Source organism: Apodemus sylvaticus, chromosome 11 (genome assembly GCF_947179515.1).
Source record: "Apodemus sylvaticus chromosome 11, mApoSyl1.1, whole genome shotgun sequence".
NCBI classification, from domain to species: domain Eukaryota; kingdom Metazoa; phylum Chordata; class Mammalia; order Rodentia; family Muridae; genus Apodemus; species Apodemus sylvaticus.
The window spans coordinates 23,905,637-23,926,490 of NC_067482.1; the positions used below are offsets into that span (position 1 = coordinate 23,905,637).

The 20,854-nt window shown below is 38.3% G+C and overlaps 1 protein-coding gene across 2 annotated transcripts in view; it reads left to right on the forward strand.

The window, feature by feature from the left end:
- Positions 1-20,854, forward strand: part of Tmprss11d (transmembrane serine protease 11D) — a 62,794-nt gene that overhangs the window by 38,097 nt on the left and 3,843 nt on the right. For both annotated transcript variants that reach the window (XM_052198340.1, XM_052198341.1), the window contains exons 6-10: positions 1,690-1,844; positions 6,964-7,002; positions 8,152-8,329; positions 17,373-17,632; positions 19,474-19,616. In XM_052198340.1, the coding sequence (XP_052054300.1) occupies positions 1,690-1,844; positions 6,964-7,002; positions 8,152-8,329; positions 17,373-17,632; positions 19,474-19,616 (775 nt within the window). The remainder of the gene's footprint in view (positions 1-1,689; positions 1,845-6,963; positions 7,003-8,151; positions 8,330-17,372; positions 17,633-19,473; positions 19,617-20,854) is intronic.

A 20,854-nucleotide genomic window follows, 5' to 3' on the forward strand; every position in this document is an offset into this window, starting at 1 on the left:
CCACACATTGCCTTCCTTATTGCTCCTGTGAGTATTATGTTCCCTTTCTCAGAGGAACTATAGCACCCTCACTTAAGTCCTCCTTCTTCTTGAACTTCCTGTGCTGGGTGAATTGTAAATAGTTTATTTTGAGCTTTTGGACTAGCATCCGCTTATTAGTGAGTGCATACAATGTACATTCTTTTGTGACTGTCTCACTCAGGATGACACATTCTAGTTCCATCCATTTGCCTAAGAATTTCATGAATTCATCATTTTTAATAGCTGAACAATACTCCACTGTGTATATATACCACCATTTCTGTATCCATTCCTCTGTTGAGGGACATCTGAGTTCTTTCCAGCTTCTGGCTATTATAAATAAGGCAGCTATGAACATAGTGGAGCATGTGTCCTTATTACATGTAGGAGCACCTCCCCGGACCCCCAGCCAGGATGGCATGACCTACAATAGGCTAGGTCCTCCTCCATTAATCACTCATTAATAAAATATTCTACAGGCTTGCATAAAGCCTGATATGGAGGTATTTTCTTAATTGAGATCCCCCCTCTTAGATGACAATAGCTTGGATCAAGTTGAAATAATGCTAGACAGCACACAAGCCTACATCAAATGAAGGAGGTGGCTCATGATGTTAATTACTTGTAACCAAGGGCACAATGAAACCACCAAACTGGACCACTCTGTGGGTAGAAAGAAAGGTTTTGGGGGATAAGATAAAACTGTTAAATGTGTCTGTGAGACAAAGTACAAGACACTGTCAAGAAAGTCATCCAAGTTTATTTGATAGTGGAATGGGAATCTTTGAGCTGATATAAATTGTTTGGATTAACTGAGAAGTAGATGGCCTTGCCTGAGATAGTTGACCTTTGGGGTAAATAAAGGAGGTAGTGGTTTACCTGGTAAACACAAAGCTACCTTACAAAATTCCTGAGGAATGCTGGATTTAGGCTTCTGTTTATCTAATAACAGGGTCCTTCTGTTCAGGACTGTGAGTATTGAAAAAAGCAGGCTAATATTAGTTATAGTGCACTTTAGTGTTTTCCATGCATTTTGGGTGCCCACTTCATAACTAACACCATTGACATGAAATAAAGTAGAATTTATCTAGATTTTGATATCAAATTCATTGTGAGGAATATGTCTCTTTGATCAATCAAGAAATAAATAAAATATTAATATATGACTACAAACTTTGTGTCATGGTCAGATGAATGAGTCTATGTAACAAAAAATTAACTTGACACTCAAACTCACACAAATTTGGAACCTCATCAGTTTTTTAAGTTTGTTTAAGACAGTATTTTCACAGTTTGAGGCTAATATTAGTAGTACACTTTAGTGTTTTCCATGTATTCTTTCCAAAAGTTCTACATCTATTTATGCATATAATCTTCATGAAAACCCATTTAAAACACTAAGATATTTGGTCACAGTATATTAAGAAACTTAAAACAATTTACAAAGAGTCACCTGGTGGTAGCACTCTGACTTCATACCCAGCTGTATGTACTGAAGGTGATTGCAGTGAGTTGTGTTAAAACAAATTTGAGAGTGAACAATGTGATATATCATTGTGTGCGTACCATTATGCAAATGTGTTCTTTGAAGGATTTAAGATAGTTTAATCAAGAAGAGTATATAAACAGCACAAAATTACTCAAAGGATCTGTTTCTCATGACTTCAGGAAAGAAGGAAGTGGTGTGGTCGCGGATGTTGTCATGAAATTTCGATCTAGTAAACGTAACAACAAAAGTGCAATGAAAACTAGAATACAATCTGTGCTACAAAGGCTCAGCAGCTCTGGAAACTTGGAAATATCCCCTTTGAATGAGATAACATGTAAGTACCGTGTTTTGTACCTTTTTTTTTAAATACATCTTTCAACTTTACTCATTCAAATTCACATATTCATAAAATGAGACTCACCTCATTCTTTGTAATTGAACCTTAAAAAGTGCTTTACAATTCTAAATATAATAAATATGTCTCTGATATAGAACATGCAAGAATTTTTTTTACTTTTTACTAGTTATAATTGTTTTAGAGAATTTTTTTAGAGAAAAAAATTGTTTTTAATTTGATTTTCTTCTTAGACATAGTAATTTCAATGTGGGAAGAGATCTGTTTCCTAGTGTCCACATCAGGGCAATGTATTTTAACTTGTTTTAACATGTTTTTTCTGTTCTGTTTTGAGTCTTGTATAAAATGAGAGAAGATGACAAAGAAAGCGCGTTCATCTTCTTTCTGAAATTGATTAGTTTAGGTAGTTCTTTAAGGCTATTCCCATAACAGTGCACATTAGAGGGGGAATCAAAAAGAACTTAAGGCTTCTCTTGATCTTTATAAAAGTTGGAATTGTAATTCCTGACTGATGTCTCCAATCTGCTTAAGAAAAATGTGAAAATACCTTTTTAATATTTTAATTCTATAAAACTTATTGTGAAAAAAGTGCAGGTATCACTTTGACAACTGATTTTGATTCCTTCAGATATTTACCCGGCAGAAGACAGCTGGAGCGTATGGTAGCCGTAGTTTTAGTCTTTCTTTCTTAAAAATCTCCAGACTGTTTTCCATAAAAGCAATGGCAATTCTAAAGCACTATACAGATTCAATGCAATACCCATCAAAATCCCAACTCAATTCTTCACAGAGTTAGAAAGAGCAATTATCAAATTCATCTGGAACAACAAAAAACCCAGGATAGCTAAAACTATTCTCAGCAACAAAAGAAAATCTGGGGGAATCAGTATCCCTGACCTCAAGCAATACTACAGAGCAATAGTGTTAAAAACTGCATGGTATTGGTACAGTGACAGGCAGGAGGATCAATGGAACAGGATTGAAGATCCAGAAATGAACCCACACACCTATGGCCACTTGATCCTCGACAAAGAGGCTGAAAACATCCAATGGAAAAAAGATAGCCTTTTCAACAAATGGTGCTGGTTCAACTGGAGGTCAGCATGCAGAAGATTGCGAATTGATCCATCCTTGTCTCCTTGTACTAAGCTCAAATCCAAATGGATCAAGGACCTCCACATAAAGCCAGACACTCTGAAGCTAATAGAAAAGAAACTGGGGAAGACCCTTGAGGACATCGGTACAGGGAGAAAGTTTCTGAACAGAACACCAATAGCGTATGCTCTAAGAGCAAGAATTGACAAATGGGACCTCATAAGGTTACAGAGTTTCTGTAAGGCAAAGGACACCATCAAGAGGACAGATCGGCAACCAACAAATTGGGAAAAGATCTTCACCAATCCTACATCAGATAGAGGGCTAATATCCAATATATATAAAGAACTCAAGAAGTTAGACTCCAGAAAACCGAACAACCCTATTAAAAAATGGGGTACAGAGTTAAGCAAAGAATTCTCACCTGAAGAACTTCGGATGGCGGAGAAGCATCTTAAAAAATGCTCAACTTCATTAGTCATTAGGGAAATGCAAATCAAAACAACCCTAAGATTTCATCTTACACCAGTCAGAATGGCTAAGATTAAAAATTCAGGAGACAGCAGGTGTTGGAGAGGGTGCGGAGAAAGAGGAACACTCCTCCACTGCTGGTGGGGTTGCAAATTGGTACAACCACTCTGGAAATCAGTCTGGCGGTTCCTCCGAAAACTGGGCACCTCACTTCCAGAAGATCCTGCTATACCACTCCTGGGCATATACCCAGAGGATTCCCCACCATGTAATAAGGATACATGCTCTACTATGTTCATAGCAGCCCTATTTATAATTGCCAGATGCTGGAAAGAACCCAGGTATCCCTCAACAGAAGAGTGGATGCAAAAAATGTGGTATATCTACACAATGGAGTACTATTCAGCCATTAGAAACAATGAATTCATGAAATTCTTAGGCAAATGGATGGAGCTAGAGAACATCATACTAAGTGAGGTAACCCAGACTCAAAAGGTGAATCATGGTATGCACTCACTAATAAGTGGATATTAACCTAGAAAACTGGAATACCCAAAACATAATCCACACATCAAATGAGATACAAGAAGAAAGGAGGAGTGGTCCCTGGTTCTGGAAAGACTCAGTGAAACAGTATTCGGCAAAACCAGAACGGGGAACTGGGAAGGGGTGGGAGGGAGGACAGGGGAAGAGAAGGGGGCTTACGGGACTTTCGGGGAGTGGGGGGGGGGGGCTAGAAAAGGGGAAATCATTTGAAATGTAAATAAATTATATCGAATAAAAAAAAAAAAACAAGATGAGGACTGAAAAAAAAACAAAAAACAAAAAAAAGCAATGGCAATTAACAGATCAGTTTTGTTTACAGTGTTTTTCTATCACCCAGAATCTGATATGTAATAATCAATAAATAATTATTACATGACTGAAATAAATGAACTAGGTAATAACAGACATCTCTTTAGCTCTGCCTGCACTGCTTACTGTCAGGAATCATGACTGTCAGGAATCAAGATCAAAAGATTTTCATAGTTCCAACCCTGGTCTAGTATATACCTATTACAACAGTACTACTTGTTAAATTGTTAGAAGGCTTACTCAGTGGTAAATAATCACTGCATTAGACTGACAAAGATTGGTCCTCAAAGTTCTCTGAATGCCTTTATTTCCCTTCCTTGAACTTTCTTCTCCCCTTCCAACTAAAGAGCTAATGTTTATCTCAATAAAGTATTCCTAGCCCAGATGTTCTCAACCTGTGGGCCACAATCCCTGTGTCATCCTTTCACAGGAGTCACCTAAAACCAACGAAAACACAGATAATTACATTATGACTCTTAAAGGCAGGAGAAAGGGTCACAGCATTAGGACTGTTGAGCATGACTTCCTTAGACACTGCTTCATCTGTTTTCACTGTTTTCACTGTTTCTGACTGTAATTACCCATATACTAGGTCTAAGTAACAAAACATCACCTCTTCTCCTACCCATTAAGAGATGCTTCTAAAGAGCTACTTGGGTATTGGCTATTTGTTTGGCAGTGGTGTGCTGGGAAATTTTGAAAATCAAGAGCAGTTTCTACCTCCCAGAAGGAAGAAGGAAGGAGGGAAGGAGGGAGAAAGGGAGGGAGGAAGGAAGGAAAGAAGGAAAGATGGAGGGGGGAGGGAAGGAAGGAAGGAAGAAAGGAAGAAAGGAAGGAAGGAAGAAAGGAAGGAAGGAAGGAAGGAAGGAAGGAAAAGGAAGGAAGGAAGGAAGGAAGGAAGGAAGGAAAAGGAAGGAAGGAAGGAAGGAAGGAAGGAAGGAAGGAAGGAAGGAAAAGTTCTAAGTGAAAGATAACAGACTTGACAATCAAGCATAGACATACAGAGCCAGGATGAAGTTGTGCGCACTTCTATAGCATGTATAAGGCCCTAGGTTACTTTTCAAAACATGAAAAAAAAATGAAGCAAGTGACAGGATCCATCAGACAGTAAAGACAGTGACTACTCTAGGGAACCACAATGAAAGGGACAGATGGACAGAAGACAGATGGACTCGCAGACATGAAAAGGATCTGTACATCCTAAGACATGGAAGGAAGGACCTTGGCTTGAGAAATAGAGAAATGTGGGAAAAGTGAGTTCCCCAATAATCATAATGCTTTGAAAGAACAGTGGAACAAGAGGCTGGTGGATAGATACCCTATAGGCACTTTTGTTAGGATCCAGAGTGAACCCAAGTGTTTCTTATTCAGAGAAGGAAGAAAAGTGATCAGTTGTTTTTGTTTGTTATTTTTTCCTGCTTCCAGCAGGATAATTTGACCCTACTGATGCCAACCAAAGCAGATGAAGCTCACAAGCCTCACGAAACTTCTAGCTGGAAATAAGTTTTGCATACACCAGTTTTAGATACCATGAAAACTCCATCTTAGGAAGTTTGGTTTCCTTTTATTGCAAATAAGAAGAGTGCCCAATACAAAATTTAAGTCTGGCAGAATGCAATCAGACATAGTTTTACAAGGTATCACTCCTATAAAATAACAATGTGGACATCAGTCTGAAGGTATTATAACTGTACAAATGTCAAACAACCAGAATAGGGAGCAGCCAAGTGGATGAAGTTCATTCGAAGGGATCAGAATAAGAGAAGGAAGATTTTAATCCATTCCTAACTGCCTACGGATACGGTATCTCTTACTGAGGGAGGAAACATAAGTACCATGGTTTTGAAAAGCATGCTCATGCAAAGGTTGAGAGGTCTCTCAGACCTGCCTTAGAAACTGTTGTGGATGCAGACCTGGATGTAGGGTCCACAGACTGTCACTGTGATGCTGATGTTGTTGGCTTTCCTGGCCCTCCCACAACCCTGTTACTATTTCATCACACACATCTGACATCCAGGAACACAGATGCTATTTTACCTTCCACTTGGAGTGTCCTTTCCCTTCTTGTCTTCATGAGCCATTCCTTAGAGTTTCAAATAGTGCAAATGTTATGTCCTTCAGGAGGGCATCGGTCACCCTCTTGGTACTGTTGGCCTTTTCCCCACCTTACTTTTCATTTGAATAATATTTTGGTTGATATCCATAAATAATATGTCAAGAGACCGTTTGTTTTTGTTCTTTATTGAAAAGACAGCACCCTATAGCAATACTAAAGTAATAAACACATATACCAATGTCTACTCACAGGTATATTTGTAAAATGAACAATTGGCTTCTTCTATCACATTTCGCACTATACTCTTAAGTGTTCTTTTGCCAAGAGAAATGAGTGACTTTTGGAGCAGTGAAATCTGTTAAGTATTTCATGAAGTATGTAAACACAAACTTCCAACAGTTTGAATACAAAAACACACTGGGATGAAGTTGCAAAGAGAAATTTCTAGGGCACATGACTCAGAGGTTATTTCCAAAAGCGTGAGGCAGAGCCTGGGAATCTGAATTTCAGCAAACCCTCCCAGTGACCTTTCTCAGCATTGAACTTCATGAAAGTGAGGTGAAATGATTTTCAGCTTCTGTTTTGTTGATTTTATTCTCACCTTTTCTTTCTTAACACTAGCACTCACTGACCAGGATACAGAAAATGTTTTGACTCAAGGTAAGTTTTTAAATTTTTTGGAAATAGTTATCAAATTATAAGGATTTTAAGCATAACTCTTTTGAGCTCCTTTACAAGGCCATATCAGTCAAGTTAGTGGCTTCATTCTGAATTCACTCCAGAGGATTCTTGTTGAAAGAGGGCACCGCACTTCACCCTAGTCGATGGAATAATGTTTAAGAAGTTATTCCTCCTTCTAGAAAAAAGAATGGAAGTGTAGTGAAGGACAATCCATTTGCCACTCAACATCAAGCACCTGCCAGTTTTCTTGGCTGTTCTGGGAAGCTTTGTTCCTGTGGTTCTAAAGCAATGTGTCTGAAAATGTGTAAATTACATTCAATGACAAAATTCATGTAGCATTTGCAAACCAGCAAAATGGCTTGCTTTGTTGTGGATTTGGGTTAATCATAAGTTAATAAATCATAGAAGTCTTGTCAGTTAGAGGCCTATAACCTGAAGGGAAAGTCAGGTTATGCCAATGTCACCCCGGATGTTCTGAGGCTGGGAGGACAGGCATAGAATTCCTAGAAACACGAACTTTGCTTCTCAGATCAGCTGAATGTACTTAGAAGTTAGTTCCAGATACTTGGATTTCTGATTTATTTTAGATACTTAAGAGGTTTTTAAAAGGTAGTAAGACTCCACTCCAAGATATTTTTCAATGCACCTCCATGTTTAATCTATGATTATTTTGAAATTAAAACAATAAAATCATTACTAAGGAATTTATTTGGAGAAGGCATGAAAGGAACCCAGAGTCATGTGTGTTCTTAGTGGAAGTCTAGCTAAACCTCTTATATTGGGAAACTTGTAAGAATGCAAATGCTTAGGGTTAGCTACCTATTGCCAATAACAGTAGAAGTTATTATTTGTGATAAACCTCTAGCATTACTAATAAATAGTAAACTTAACATGAGAAAAACTATCATAAGACTATGGGTTGAGAAGAACTGAGCAAATGAACCAGCCTAGTCCATTTCACCTCTGGCATTAAAATATTTGTAGGTTTCTTAAGATATTTAAATACTACTTTATGATGGAGAAAGATGGAAAAATCTCCACGGTAATTTTCTAAATGGAAACAACCAACAGCTTGTCAGTGTGTTGATACCTTTATGTTGTTGATGATGATGTTGTTGTTGTTGCTAGAATGTGGAGCACGTCCAGACCTTATCACACTGTCAGAAGAGAGGATTATTGGAGGCACTCAAGCTGAGACAGGTGACTGGCCCTGGCAAGTCAGTCTACAGCTCAGTAATGTCCACCACTGTGGAGGTGCCCTGATCAGTAACTCGTGGGTCCTGACAGCAGCTCATTGCTTCAGAAGGTGAGGCCATGACTACTTTTCCATCTGGGAAAAATTAAGAAAGAAAGATACTTGATGACTCCACCCATAACACTCATGACTAAATATAATTGGATATTGACGCCTGAATGATTCAATGGAAAATGTTTCTGAGGCTTTTCTGTTTTTATTCATAGAAACATAATTGTCTTTTCTCCTTTAGCTTAATAGATTGCTGGTAGTCCTCTTTCTCAAATCACAGCACTCCCTCATAGCAAAGGGGAAAAGGATCATACACTAGAGGGCTTAATTTCAATACTCGTTATAGAAGTTTATGGAATTTACACAACTTCTGTTCCCAAATTAGGAGCAACACTATTATATAAGTGATAGTGTTACAGGCAGGACAGATTATAGTGATGCAAAAAAAGGATGTTAAATAGTTGTTATCTAGGCTGGAGAGATGCTTAATTGTTAAGAACACAAGTTGCTTGTTCAGAGAATTCAGGTTCAATTTCCAGCATCCATGGCTCTAGTTTCAGAGCATCCAACACCTTTTCTGACCTCTTGCAGGCATCAGACATGTAGGCAGTGTACATATACATACATACATACATACATACATACATACATACACATATACATACTGGCAAAACACTCATACATGCCAAATTAAATGAATAAAATAAATTTTTATATTAATTTTTTATTAATAAATGGTTTTCACATTGTATCATAGAAACTAATTAGTAGACTGATAGTCAGCTTAGAGACTACAAAATCCCACTCATTTAGTTTTCTAAAACTGATTTAATACCTTTATTGAACACAGTATTATACATCATAGAATTACCAAATACAAACACCTTCAGAATGCTTATATTGGGTAATTTACAATTAGGCATTAAGAGTGACTACAGGCTACTGCTTCCACTAGGATAAGTAACTGATGTAGGGAACCTGTGCAAACTTACTCTTGGTACAAGATGAGGGTCACACTGCTCCTTAAAGAAGGATTCTTTAGTTCAGCATGATGAAAACCTTCTAGACTCAGGAATATGTTGGTACTGAATGTCCAAGGTGTAAAAATTTGAGGAAAACTACTGTTAACAGGTCTGCCTTGTCTGGCCTCAGTGGGAGAGGATGTGCCTAGTCTTGCAATTACTTGATGTGCCAAGGTTGGGTGATACCCAGGGGTGCATCCCATTCTTAGAGGAGACAGAAGTGGTGACTGGGACAAGGATCTGTGTGAGAGGGGACTGGCTGGAGAGGCAGGTGCTGATATTGTGATACAAAGTGAATTAAAAAAAAATAAATAAAATTTTAAACATGGGGGGAAACTAAAATCAAAAAATCACCCAGAAAAGTAAACTCCAATGTTCCCCTAACCGTATCTACACTTTTCTCAGACTTTCTTGATTAGTAGAAAACAGCATCCTTAACATACATTCCAATTGACCCTCAGTCAAATAAACCCAACCTCGTTTCCCAGAGTGTGCAGCCTGCACTTCAGACCCGCACAATTTTTCTCATATGGCTCTTTCAACATTTTCTTGTCTACGAGACTCCTCAAACTGCCATTTTCTCCCTGAAATCGCATCCTTTCCAATTCCTCATTTGTTCATACTGGGGTCCTCTGCATATTCACAATTCAGAAGGAATGCTGTCGCGCTCCAGGAAAGCTGTGTGTCACAAAACGGTTTACTAGCAGAAGGCAGGCAAAGCGTGAAAACGACTGGGTGGCAGCCTCTGAAAAGCCTCTAGGAAACCACACGTTTTTCCCTATAATTTTTTGCTGCTGTTTTTTTTTTTTTAACTCAATGTGGGTGAACAAATTTGAAATTTATTTGGGACATCCTCCTAACATCATGAGATTCTGGTTTAAGATTCAGGCACAGTTGCTGCTGCATTTCAGGGAACACAGAGCACACAATTCGTAAGACCATTTCAATCATCAGTGTCATTTGAAATGCCAAACAGTAAGACTGGCGCTATTGGCTTTCAGTCCCACCCTTAGCGTAGAAACCAAACGTGTAAATACCTGGACTCAGCAGGCATTTAGCATAATTAAGGATGCACTGGAAACCGGATTAGATCTGCACAGTAGTAGAACCTAGTTATCAAAGCTGAGGACAGTGAAACACTATCTTAAAAGTTATAGTCCATACTAAGTGAGGTAACCCAGACTCAAAAGATGAATCATGGTATGCACTCACTAATAAGTGGATATTAACCTAGAAAACTGGAATACCCAAAACATAATCCACACATCAAATGAGGTACAAGAAGAACGGAGGAGTGGCCCCTTGTTCTGAAAAGACTCAGTGAAACAGTATAGAGCAAAATCAGAACAGGGAAGTGGGAAAGGGGGGGGGGGAAAGAGGGGGAGGGAAGGGGACTGATGGGACTTTCGGGGAGTGGGGGTCCAGAAAAGGGGAAATCATTTGAAATGTAAATAAATATATCAATAAATTTTAAAAAAAAGTTATAGTCCCAAGGATCACCATAGACATGCAGGAAGCATCTTTTGATTTTGCCACCACAAAACCATTCACCAACTTGATGGACCCACCAGAAATGAAAAACTTTATGAACCATGTACGGATACCCTCAGTAATGGCCTGATCAGCACTGAGAATCATGAGCAGGTACTTGTTGGGGACTAGCCAACCTTACATCCAGGTACACAGAAGTGATGGGGCTCTACCAAAGATTATTCTGTTGTCATCTCCTTGATGGAGCTTTTATGGTAATTTCTTACTTTTCCCAGTAATCTTTGTGTTTGCTGATAGCTCACTTGTCTCTTCGAGTGGTATATGGATGCCAAAAGTATAAAGATCATAATTATTTAGGCTTTAATTTCAAAGACTTTCCTTGTACAAACTAGACAGCCTCGGCTTGTTGAGCTATGAAGGAGAGAATTTCAACTACATCAGTAGACAGCCGGCTTGGTTCCAAATGCTATGCCTGACATGCTTCTGTTTCATTAATACTTTACAGTCAATCACATTTTTTATATGAACTAGGCATACCATATTTATACGCATCTCTATAGGGACTGGCATAATTATAATGATGCTAATATGTAGCAGAGATAAGATTTACATGTAAATGCTTGTATTCCTTTTTAGTTTTTCTCTACAGTTTATAACTGGGGTTCATTTGCATATAATCAGAAACTTGTTATACACATCATTTTTTTGTATTAATTCCATTGTCTGAGAACTCTTTTTTAATGAATTCATTTTTACTTATTCACTTTACATCCCTCTTGCTGCCCCCACCATATACCCCCTCCCACAATCCTCCTTCATCCCTTACCCTTGTCCTCTGAAAGGGTGATTCCTCCTGCCCCCAGGTATTCTTCCACCCTGGCACATCAAGCTAGAAGAACTTATCCCACCTACAGACAACTTTTAAGATAGCCACCACTCCAGTTGTTCAGGACCCACATGAAGACCAAGCTGCACATCTACTATATGTGTGTGTGGAGGCCTAGATCCAGTCCATGTATGTTCTTTGATTGGTGGCTCAGTATCTGAGAGCCCCAAGCATCCAGGTTAGTTGACTTTGACTGTTGGTCTTCCTGAGGAGTTCCAAAACTCTCAAGGCTCACAATCCTTCCCCATGTTCTTCTATAAGAATCTCCAAGACCCTTCTTCCATAAGAGTCTCCAAGCTTCATTCACTGTGTGGCTATAAGGGTCTACATCGGTGTAAGTCAGCTACAGGATGGAGCCTCTCAGAGAACAGCCATGCGAGACTCCTGTCTGCAAGCCTAACAGAGTATCATTTATAGTGTTAGAAATTGGTGCTTGCCCATGGGATGGGTCTCAAGTTGGACTGGTTACTAGTTGGCCATTCCCTCAGTTTCTACTCCATCGCCCATCCCTGAATTTCTGTTAATCAGGATAAATTTTGGGTCAAACTTTTGTGGGTAGGTTGGTGTCCCCATTGCTTGACTGGTGTTCCTGCATTACTACAGGAGATATCCCTTCCAGGTTCCATATCTCCAATGCTGTGTGTCACAGCTAAGGTCACCCCCCATTGATTCTTGGGTGCCTCTCCTATCCCAAGTCTCTGCCATGTCCTGGAGATGTCTCAACTTTGTCATCCCCTTCAGCTGCAGATTTGTATTCATTCTCATGGCCATCTAGCCATCTCCCCTGTCCCTTCCCACACCTGATCCAGAACCACCACCATTCTGCTCCCCAACCCCTCCCTCAATCAGTTCCTTCCCTCAATCTCCTTCCCACAACCATCGTGTTCCTCTTCTAAGTGAGATTTAAACATCCTCAAGTGTGCCTTTCCTGAATTTATCCTGAATTTTATGGCTAATATCCACTTAAGTGAGTTCATACCACACATGTCCTTTCAGGACTGGGTTACCTCACTCAGGATAATATTCTCGAATTTGATCCATTTGCCTGCCAATTCATGATGTCTTTGTTTTTAATAGCTGAATAGTATGTCATTGTGTAGATATACCACATTTTCTGTATCCATTCTTCAGATGAGGGGCATCTAGGTTCTTTACAGTCACTGGCTATAAGAAATAAAGTTGCTATGAACATAACTGAGCAAGTAGCTTTGTAGGAGAGTAGAGCACCTTTTGGATATATGCCCAGGAGTGGTATAGTTGGGTCTTGAGGAAGATCTACCCCAAGGTTTCTGATAAAATGACAAATGGATTTCTAAAGTGGTTGTGCAAGTTTACACTTTCACCAGCAATGGAGGAGTGTTCCCTTGCTCCACATCCTCACCAGCATGTGCTAGCTCTTGAGTTTTTGATCTTGGCAATTCTGACCAATGTACGTTAGACCCTCAAAGTTGTTTTGATTTGCATTTCGCTGATGACTAAGGACTTTGAACACTGCTTTAAGTGTTTCTTCGCAGAGTCCTCTGTTGAGAATTCTGTTTAGCTCTGTACCCTATTGTTAATTGGGTTATTTGATGTCTAACTTCTTGAGTTCTTTATAAATTTTGGATATTACCCCTCTGTCAGATGTAGCATTAGTGAAGATCTTTTTCTAATCTGTAGGCTTCCATTTTATCAGTATCTACTGATATCAGTAACTATTGATAGTATCCTTTGCCTTACAGAAGCTTTCAGTTTCATGAGGCCATATTTATCAATCATTGATCTTAGATCCTGAGCCACTGGTATTCTGTTTAGGAAATTGTCTCATAATATCTGTTAGTCTTGTTATTTTCTGTTTAGTTTTTTTTTTTTTTTTCTGGATGAACTGTCAATTGGTGGCAGTGGGCTGTCGAAGTCTCCCACTAATAATGTATGTGGTTCTATGTGCAACTTAAACTTTAGCAATGCTTCTTTTACAAATTAAGTGACCTTATGTTTAGGGGCATAGGTGTTCATAATTGAGAATTCATCTTGGTACATATTTCATTTGATGAGTATGAAACGTCCTTTCCATATCTTTTTTTGGAATAATTTTGGTTGAATGTCTATTTCATTAAATACTAGAATGGCTTCTCCAGCTTGCTTCTTGTGTCCATTTACTTGAAAAGCTTTTTTCCAGCCCTTTTCTCTGAGGTAGTGTCTGTCTTTATTGCCAGGTAACTTACAAAGGCAGATCTATCAGAATTATCCCTGAACTCTCAACAGAGACTCTAAAAGCTCAAATGGCCTGGGCAGATATCTTCCAACCACTAAATAATTCCACAGATGCCAATCTAGACTACTATATTCAGAAAAACTCTCAATCACCAAAGATGCTATGTTTCTTGTATGTAGTAGAGTGATGGATTCTGATTTTTCATTCATTCTGTTAGCCGGTGTCTTTTTATTGGGGAATTGAGTCCATGGTGTTGAGAGATTTTAATGAAAAGTGATCATTAATTACTATTATTTTGATGTTGGTAGTGTGTGTGTGTGTGTGTGTGTGTGTGTGTGTGTGTGTGTGCCCCGTGCATTTCCCTTATTTTTGCTGGTATGGAATTATTTATTTTCTGTATTTTCTTGGGTGTACTTATCTTCCTTTGGTTGGAGTGTTTCTTCTACTATTTTCTGTGTGGCTGGATTTATAAATAAATATTGTTTGAATTTGGATTTGTCTTGAAATACTTTGTTTTCTCCATCAATAGTGATTGAGAGTTTTGCTGGGTATAGTCATCAAGGTTGGCATCTGTGGTTTTTTTCAGAGGTGGGAAGATATCTACCCAAGCCCTTCTAGCTTTTAGAATCTCTGTTGAGAGGTCAGGTGTAACTCTGATAGGTCTGCCTTTCTCTGTTACCTAGCCTTTTTCCCTTGCCACTTTTAACATTCCTCCTTTGTTCTGTAGATTTTGTGTTTCGATTATTATGTGACAGGAAGATTTTCATTTCTGATCCAATCTAATTGGTGTTCTATAAGCTTCTTGCATGTAGGCATCTCTTTTTTTAGATTAGGGAAGTTTTCTTCTATGATTATGTTGAAAATGTTTTTAGAGCTGGGAATCTATACCTTTTTCTATTCCTATTACTCTTAGATTGGGTCTTTTCATGGTACCCCAGATTTTCTGGGTGTTTTGTGTAGGGGAATTTTTGAGATTTAACCTTTGCTTTGCCTGGTGTATCAATTTCTTCTATTGTAACTTCTATGCTTGAGATTCTCTCCTCCGTCTCCTATGTTCTGTTGGTGATGCTATCATATGTTGTTCCTGATCTCTTCCATAGGCTTTCCATCTCCAGGGTTTCCAGTGCGTGCGTGCGTGCATGCGTGCGTGTGGGGGGGTGTGGGGGGGTGGGTGTGGGGGGGCATGTTTTAATCCTTCTATTTCCAGTTTCAGGTTTTGCACAGTTTCACTTCTTTCCTTCGCCTGTTCGAGTGTATTTTCCTATATTTCTTTAAGGGATTTATTCATTTCCTTTTTGAAGGCATCTATCATCTTTATAAGATTGTATTTAAGGTCATCTTATTGGGCTTCATCTGTGTTAGGATATCCAGAGCTTGCTCTAGCAGTGTAGCTGTGTTCTGATGGTGTCATATTTGCCTTGGCTTTTGTTGATCAGGTTCTTTTGAGGGCCTTTAGCTAACTGGATGGCTTTGGTAACTGGATATTTCTGGTGTAGTAGGTGTTGGTGGGGGTCACCCATGCTCCTGCTGCAGTAGGCCCCTGATGGGTATGCTTGGACCCCCCCCCCATGGTTCAGGATCCCCGTGTCTGATAAAGGCAAGCAGAGAGGTCAGAGGAGAATGGAGGTTCCTCTGAGATAGCAGATTGCTCAAGGCAGCTTGGGGTGCCCCGAAGGACTCAGTGAGCAGGGAAGATGGGTACAGGAAGGGAATCTAACCTATACAGTTCAGGATCCACAGGTCTGATGAAGGTGGGTGGAGAGGTGGTGGAAGAATGAGGTGCCCCTGGGTTACCAAGCTTCTCAGGCCTGAAAAGGCTTAAATTATTATTTAATTGAATTTTGCTTCCCTCCCATCTGAGGAGCAATATTAAGTAACTTTCAAAGTTGAAAATGTTTGTTTTTATCAGAATCTAAAAATCTCTCCTAAGTTTTACTTTGTTTCCTCTCCCCTCCATGGATCCTACTTCCAACTGCCTCAGTTCCACTCAGTAGCCCTACTGGGCCTAATACATTTTAAATATTTCTAAATATTCACATACCTATTAAACATATAGAGTTTTTAATGTATAAGTGCTGTTAATTTGTGATGACAGCAGTGTGGATAAGTTTTGTATTATTCTTTACCATTTCCACCTGATCATGGGAATTCCCATCTTTTTAAACTGCTTCTGCACAGCAATCCATTATACACAGCCATCATATTTACCTCATCTTTAGAAATTTTTTCTGATATGTACCCAGAAGTAGATATGCAACTTGATAAATATAAAACTTTTTAAATATTTAGTTTGACTAGTGCTGCAAGAGAGCCAACTGTCCACCTAACTGTCATTTGGAAACCTGCTTCTGCTTAATTTTTGTCATTCTTATTAATATACATGAGGTATTCATTGCTGTAATTTCTATCACTTGTTAGCCAGTGGGCTTGAACATCTCTTCTTATATTTCAGAAATGCATAGGCCTCACATTCCATGAATTTTCTATTAATACTCCCATGCCCATTCTACACTGGCTTCCCAATCTGTTTATTATTTATATAGACATTACTGTAAGGCTTCAAATCTTGTAGACACTACCTGGGAATCAAGACAGTATAATGCAAGCAGTTGGAATGCAGAGGCAAAAGGATCTGGAGTTTGAGATAATCTTTAGCTGCCTAACAAGTACTAAGCAAGACTGGGCTGTGTGAGACTATCTCAAAATTCAAATATTAAGCATTATCAATACTTTCTTGTGGTTTCGCATTTATCAGATAAACTTGTGTATGTTGTACTTAATTTTGATTTACTAAAACTTATCTACATTTTGCCTTACAAGTGTCTGTTTACCTAAAACACTCTATAGTCCCAAGTACAATACTAATTTCCTACATTTTTATGTTACAAAATTATCTCCCTAAATGTATGTCCACATTTACTTGTACACACACTATATAACCCTATGCATATATATATATATATAAACATGCATCAAATTTAGTACAGAAAAATTATTCATATATTAACAAGAAAGATAGCCTTCAACCTCACTATTTGAATAGATTTTTCTTCTCAAAACAACAATAGCAATCAAAGAGAACGAGTTTAAAAAAAGATAATTATTTCAGAATCCCTTATTGTATGGACAGGCATATCACGTAAAAAGAAGAATCAATAACATTCCCCTTTAATAGTTATCATTACTGTGTTAGGATATACTGATTGAGAAAGAAAAAAGTCAAGATAAAGTGATTATTTCAAAATGTGCTTTTGAAAAATCTTTTTTTTTTCTGTATATTTAGAATAAAATTACTAGGCTACAAGTAAAGAATTTGATACAATTGTGAGATTACTGTTCAGGAAAACACTCATGAGATGTTGGTGGTAGATACAAAACACATTATATTAAATTCTCAAAGGACTAATATTATTCAAATAAAACCCAAAGTACAAATACATGAAGTAATGTGGAAATCCCCTATTTAATAGCACGTTTTTGTCTTTTTGTTTTATTTCATGTTGCTTTTAGCTACCCTAATCCTCAACAATGGACAGCCACCTTTGGGGTCTCTACAATAAGCCCTAGGCTGAGAGTGAGAGTCAGAGCTATTTTAGCCCATGAGGGTTACAGCTCCATAACTCGGGACAATGACATCGCAGTTGTACAACTTGACAGATCTGTGGCATTTTCCAGAAATATCCATAGGGTATGTCTCCCAGCAGCAACCCAAAATATCATCCCTGGATCTGTCGCGTATGTCACGGGATGGGGATCTCTTACTTACGGAGGTAAGTGTCTCTGGAAAATGAAACTGTTTAACAAGTCCTCTGCTATTTGTTTCTATGTAAATGTGCTTGTTTGTTTTGTTTTGATGACATAGGATCTCATTTTAATTCAGGCTAGCTTGGAATCCACTATGTAGCCCAGGATGGCCTTAAATTCATAATCCAGTTTAAATAATGGGGATACAGGCTTGTACCACTATATCCAGCCTTGTCAATTCTTAGATGAGGAAACAGCCTGAGTGTAGCCTCTTGTACAGAACCACCTACATCCTAGTCAGACCTGCTCTAGCTACAGCTGCTGCCTCAGCAATGTAAACAAGTGACCCTTAGAGACCACAGAGAATTCTAATATCATAACAGGAGAATTTGAAAGGAAGGGATGAAGAAGGTGTCGGGACCAGGAAGCAAGCTCAAGTACATAGATTTATTTGTCCCAGGGGAACAAAGAGGAGGAGATAAAGGAAAGGAGAGACAGGGAACAAGAGAGGGGGAATTACAAGGGAGAGGGGGCAGGGGTGTTTGTCCCAGAGGAACAAAGAATTGCCTCAGGAAAGAGAGGAGACAGAAGTGTCATATAGGCAAGTGGCAGTTTACAAAGGTAAAAGGGGAACACACACACACTTCTTGGGATAAGTTGGTTAATTTTGGTTGGGCAAAAGGGAGATTTTGATTGTTGAGCTCCAATACTTTGATAGTGGACCTTGGTAGTTCAGCCTCAGGAGGAGGAAGTAGCTGAAGAAGGAAATGCACCTTAGTGGCTAGCTTTAGGAATGAAATCTAATGTTTTTTAGCAGGGAGGGGTGGTTGGATGGTAAGGTGGGGGAGGACAGAGCCTGCCAGAGCCATGTGCGTCATGCTCAGGCTGGAACACCTCCAATATGTCCCTTCTTAGTACAGAAACTCTATACTTTTCTGCAAAGACCAGGAGACATAAGATATGACCTTAAGGCATGGCCTTTAATTTATTATGGTATAAAATGAATTCTGCAGCCACAGCAAGGAACTCCATGTATAGATAAAAATTGATCATGTTCATTCATTGGATAAATAAAATTGGAATTAGAATAAACACGATTTTAAGAAACAATTATGGTCAAGAAAAAAAATAACTCTGTTAAGTGGGAAATGGAAAAGAAATGTTGGCAGTTTCCTTGCACTATTACAACCATAGTAAGACATAAAAAATGCGTTAATTGTCTTGGAAAATATTTCATTCTGTTCCTTTGAACCAAGTGACTTGAAATAATAGGTGAAGTTTATACCAGTCATGGAAAATTGTGACAGTGCATAGATTATTAGTTCTTTAACCTTAAAAATCAGACTCTTTTATTACTAAATGTTCACTGATATGTAGCTTGCTAATCCAAAATCCATCAGTGAACACTTTAAATAGAGTAAATCAATTTTAACGTAAGTAATATTGTTGGGTTAGATTTTTTTGTTTGTTTTTGTTTTTTAGAGACAGACTCTCATGGTAGCCTAGGTTGGCCTCAAATTTACAATATAACTAAAGCTGACCTTGACCTCCTCGTGATTTTGTATTTACCCCCTACATATTGGGATTACAGTCATGTGTCACCACACCCAATAGTTTATTAACTCTGAGAGAATAAAGGAAAATATATCACAACCTCAAAAAGAAGAGAAAATCTCATCTCCCTGAAGGAGCTATCCTTTCTTTCCTACAGCAATCTTGCTCAGATTTACTCTTATGTGCATCTTCTGGTGCCATTCTTTCAAAACAGATAATGTTTAGACTATTCATCTTCTTTCTCTAATTCGGCATAGAGTCATTGACTCCTATTTTATGAAGTCTGATTCCTTTCTGTTTTTATACTAAACAGGCAGCACAGTCGCAAATCTACAGCAAGGAGAGGTCAGAATAATAAGTTCGGAGGAATGCAATGAGCAGGCTGGTTATGGTGGAAGTGTCCTGCCGGGAATGCTCTGTGCAGGAGTGCAGTCAGGGGCGGTGGATGCATGCCAGGTAACAACATTCTCTCTGTCACCACTGAGAAGTTTATAGGCATTGTCAAGCACATCACCCTGTGACAGGCAAAAAGGTAACAACAGTTACAACATATAACTCTGCTCCTCAAAAAAAAGTATGCCCTTAATTTTAAAGAGAAAATTCTGTTTTAAATTTTACTTAGCATGAAAATACTAATTGTCAATTGCAACAGATGGTCAAACCAGTATAATATAACATGGTGGATACAATTAATAATAAAGTGTTGTATATTTCAAAATTTCTAGAGAGTAAATTTTGATGTTCTTCTCACAAGGAACAATGTTAAGTTTTTGACCCAGTAGAAGCCTTAGCTAGCTTGGTTTTGTTATTCAATACCATACCCATAAATTATAAAATCATTTCCTATCTTATAAATGTATGTAATAATCAATTCACAATGAAAGCAACTAGTCATTTACAGTTTATAACATAATTATGTTTTAATTTATATTGTTTTATTTGTAAATACTCACCCTTGGCCCAATTAATAAAAATGGTATAGCATGCAACCACTAAAGAAATCCAATCTTTAAAGTACTTTAAAGATAGAAAATTTATACAATATCTTAATTATTTGAATTTCAAGATATCCTAAATTGTATAATAAGTAGAAAAGGAAAAGAAAGAAAAGGGAAGGATTGGGGAGGGAGAGGGGAAGAGGGAAGGAAGGAATGGGAGGGAGAAGGAGGCAAGAGAAAAAAAGGGGGGGACCAGGAAAGAAAAAGAAAGGAATGGAAAAGCAACTAGTTTTCTCTAGCCTGTCAATTTTTTAAATTAAATATCAAAAAAAAACAAATAGTAAATGTACAATTGTCTCCTTATAGTAATGAGTATAAAATAAAATACTAAGAGTTAAATTAATGAAACTTAACAGATTCCATTCCTTGATCTGAAATGAAACCAATGTAGTCATAAGAACAAATAGTTCAGAAATTGAGCATCATTATAAATACTCTAGATTCTTCAGGAATCCACTACCATTTTCCTTGAGGACTTGTATGGAGCATAAATCCTATTCGCCTCATTCAATGCTATTAGCTTTAAATTTATCATGCACAATCTTGTTTTTTATTGAATATATTCTTCATTTACATTCAAATGTTATACCCTTTCCCGGTTCCCCCCTCCCAGAAAACCCTCAATCCATCCTCCCATCCTCTGCCTCCAAGAAGATGCCCCTCGGCCCAACCCACTCCCACCTACTCCCCCCCACC